This window comes from Galendromus occidentalis, unplaced genomic scaffold, assembly GCF_000255335.2.
Source record: "Galendromus occidentalis unplaced genomic scaffold, Mocc_1.1 scf7180000077124, whole genome shotgun sequence".
NCBI classification, from domain to species: Eukaryota; Metazoa; Arthropoda; class Arachnida; order Mesostigmata; family Phytoseiidae; genus Galendromus; species Galendromus occidentalis.
Window position 1 is genome coordinate 13,356 of NW_003805112.1, and position 1,594 is coordinate 14,949.

Sequence of the window (1,594 nt, forward strand, 5' to 3'; positions counted from 1 at the left end):
CTACTGAAACTGGTTTTATAGTTGCAAATGATATCAAGTGTGCACGACTTCTTGCGTCACTGCCCAAAGAATGGGATTCGCTCAGATTTGCTTGGGCAGCGAGAGCCGAACCTGATAAGACACATTGCTAGAGTTTGTCCTTGGACCTCCCGTCAGCGTGAGTTCATACTTATTCCACATTGGAGGGGGGAATCGGGGCGCACGACGTCGCCCTCTACGGTCACGTCTCCCAATGTAGCTATCTTCAAACCATTCGAGGATGGGATGTAGGTCCTCTGGCAAGAAGTCCGACAAAGCTTCGAATGCCTCTCCGATGGAGTCAATCGGCACAAAAGCTAATGATACGATCATTTTCGAGTTACAGTGGAATTCAGCGTCGTTATTGTGGCGACTCAGTAGGCCTTTCGATGCAACCTGCTTCCTCAGGTTTTGCACCAAGTGGAAAAAACATCCCCCTATGTGAGCGTTCGGGAAAATTTTGCGCATACTATTTATCGCCGCCAATTCGAAATCGCAGCTCAGCATCGTGGCTTCCATTTCATCGTCAAGACTCCTTAACATCGTGAACATTCTCGTGTAGGTGTCCCCGCTCTTGTCTGGCAGCAAGGCATAGAATAACGGAAACACTGATCCGTGCTGCTCGGCCAGAATTAATGTACACCTGGTAAAATAGAGGTGGGGAGATCGAGAAAGTCCCATCAACAAACCATCTCGAAGACCTTCTGAATCTGTCAATGTTGGTTTCCCTCCCGAACACGGCGATACGATTCGGACTTGGTCCACTGTCGGCCAACAAAAACTTTTCTGCGGCAGAGTTCGGCAAAACTTTGTAGGTCGTATATTCATCAGCGAACTCGAGCTCGGTCAACGACGCAGGAGCTGCAGGAGCCCGATGTTCTGTCTTTCGCTTATACAGGATACACTTTTTCAAAGCACCCTGCCGGGGCATGACGCCAAGAACGTGCTGGGGTAGTAGCTCCAGAGTCGCATGAAGGATTTGAGTGGTGCTCTCGACAGTCTCCTCCGCTCGCGTCTTCATTGCTGCGATTGCTTCTCTGGCCAGGTTCACCGCTGGACTTGCGTCGTGCTTGTGTTCGACGATTTTTCTTACAATGACGTTGCCCGCAGTGTGGAGTCTCGCCCCACACGTTGATCTTTGGTCACAACGCCAGAAGCCGATTGATCCGTCCGCTGACAATCGATCGAAGTTGTACGAAAATCCCTCATGATGGCATTTCCGACCTCCTTTGTTGCTGGCTAACTCCATCTCGAGGGCAGCTTCTTGGTGATTCCGAACTTGAGGCACAGATAATGAGGACACGATGTTGCATGCGACGAGTTTCACACTGGAATGAGAATGGTAAACCCCCTGCCTCTCCGGAGCCACATATGTCAAGCCCTCGGACCTGAATGTGCCATATTGGCTCTTTGTCTCTCTGATCGCAGGCTGTCTGAATCTCTATAGCGATCACGGATGAGGAGAATAATGAATTTTAGCGTTTCGAGAGTAGCTCGCATGGAATCCCAGTGGCTCGAGCTGGTTAACTTCCATGAGGGATTGGTGCTATAGCTTATTCCGTAATTCCGCGTAATT

General features: G+C 50.0%; 1 protein-coding gene across 1 annotated transcript; it reads right to left on the minus strand.

Moving 5' to 3' along the window:
- Positions 1-81: 81 nt before the first annotated feature.
- On the minus strand, positions 82-1,267 carry LOC108863936 (uncharacterized). Its single transcript, XM_029110862.1, has 2 exons — positions 646-1,267; positions 82-596 (listed from the first exon to the last, which is right to left on the minus strand). Exons 1-2 carry the CDS (start codon positions 1,265-1,267, stop codon positions 82-84), a joined length of 1,137 nt encoding a protein of 378 aa, XP_028966695.1.
- Positions 1,268-1,594: the final 327 nt, after the last annotated feature.

Excerpts from the sequence above, each read along its gene's own strand:
- LOC108863936 (XM_029110862.1), bottom strand. The coding sequence starts at position 1,267 with ATGGAGTTAGCCAGCAACAAAGGAGGTCGGAAATGCCATCATGAGGGA. Across the intron at positions 597-645 it reads CCAGGTGTACATTAATTCTG|ACAAGAGCGGGGACACCTAC; the intron begins GCCGAGCAGCAC and ends CCTTGCTGCCAG.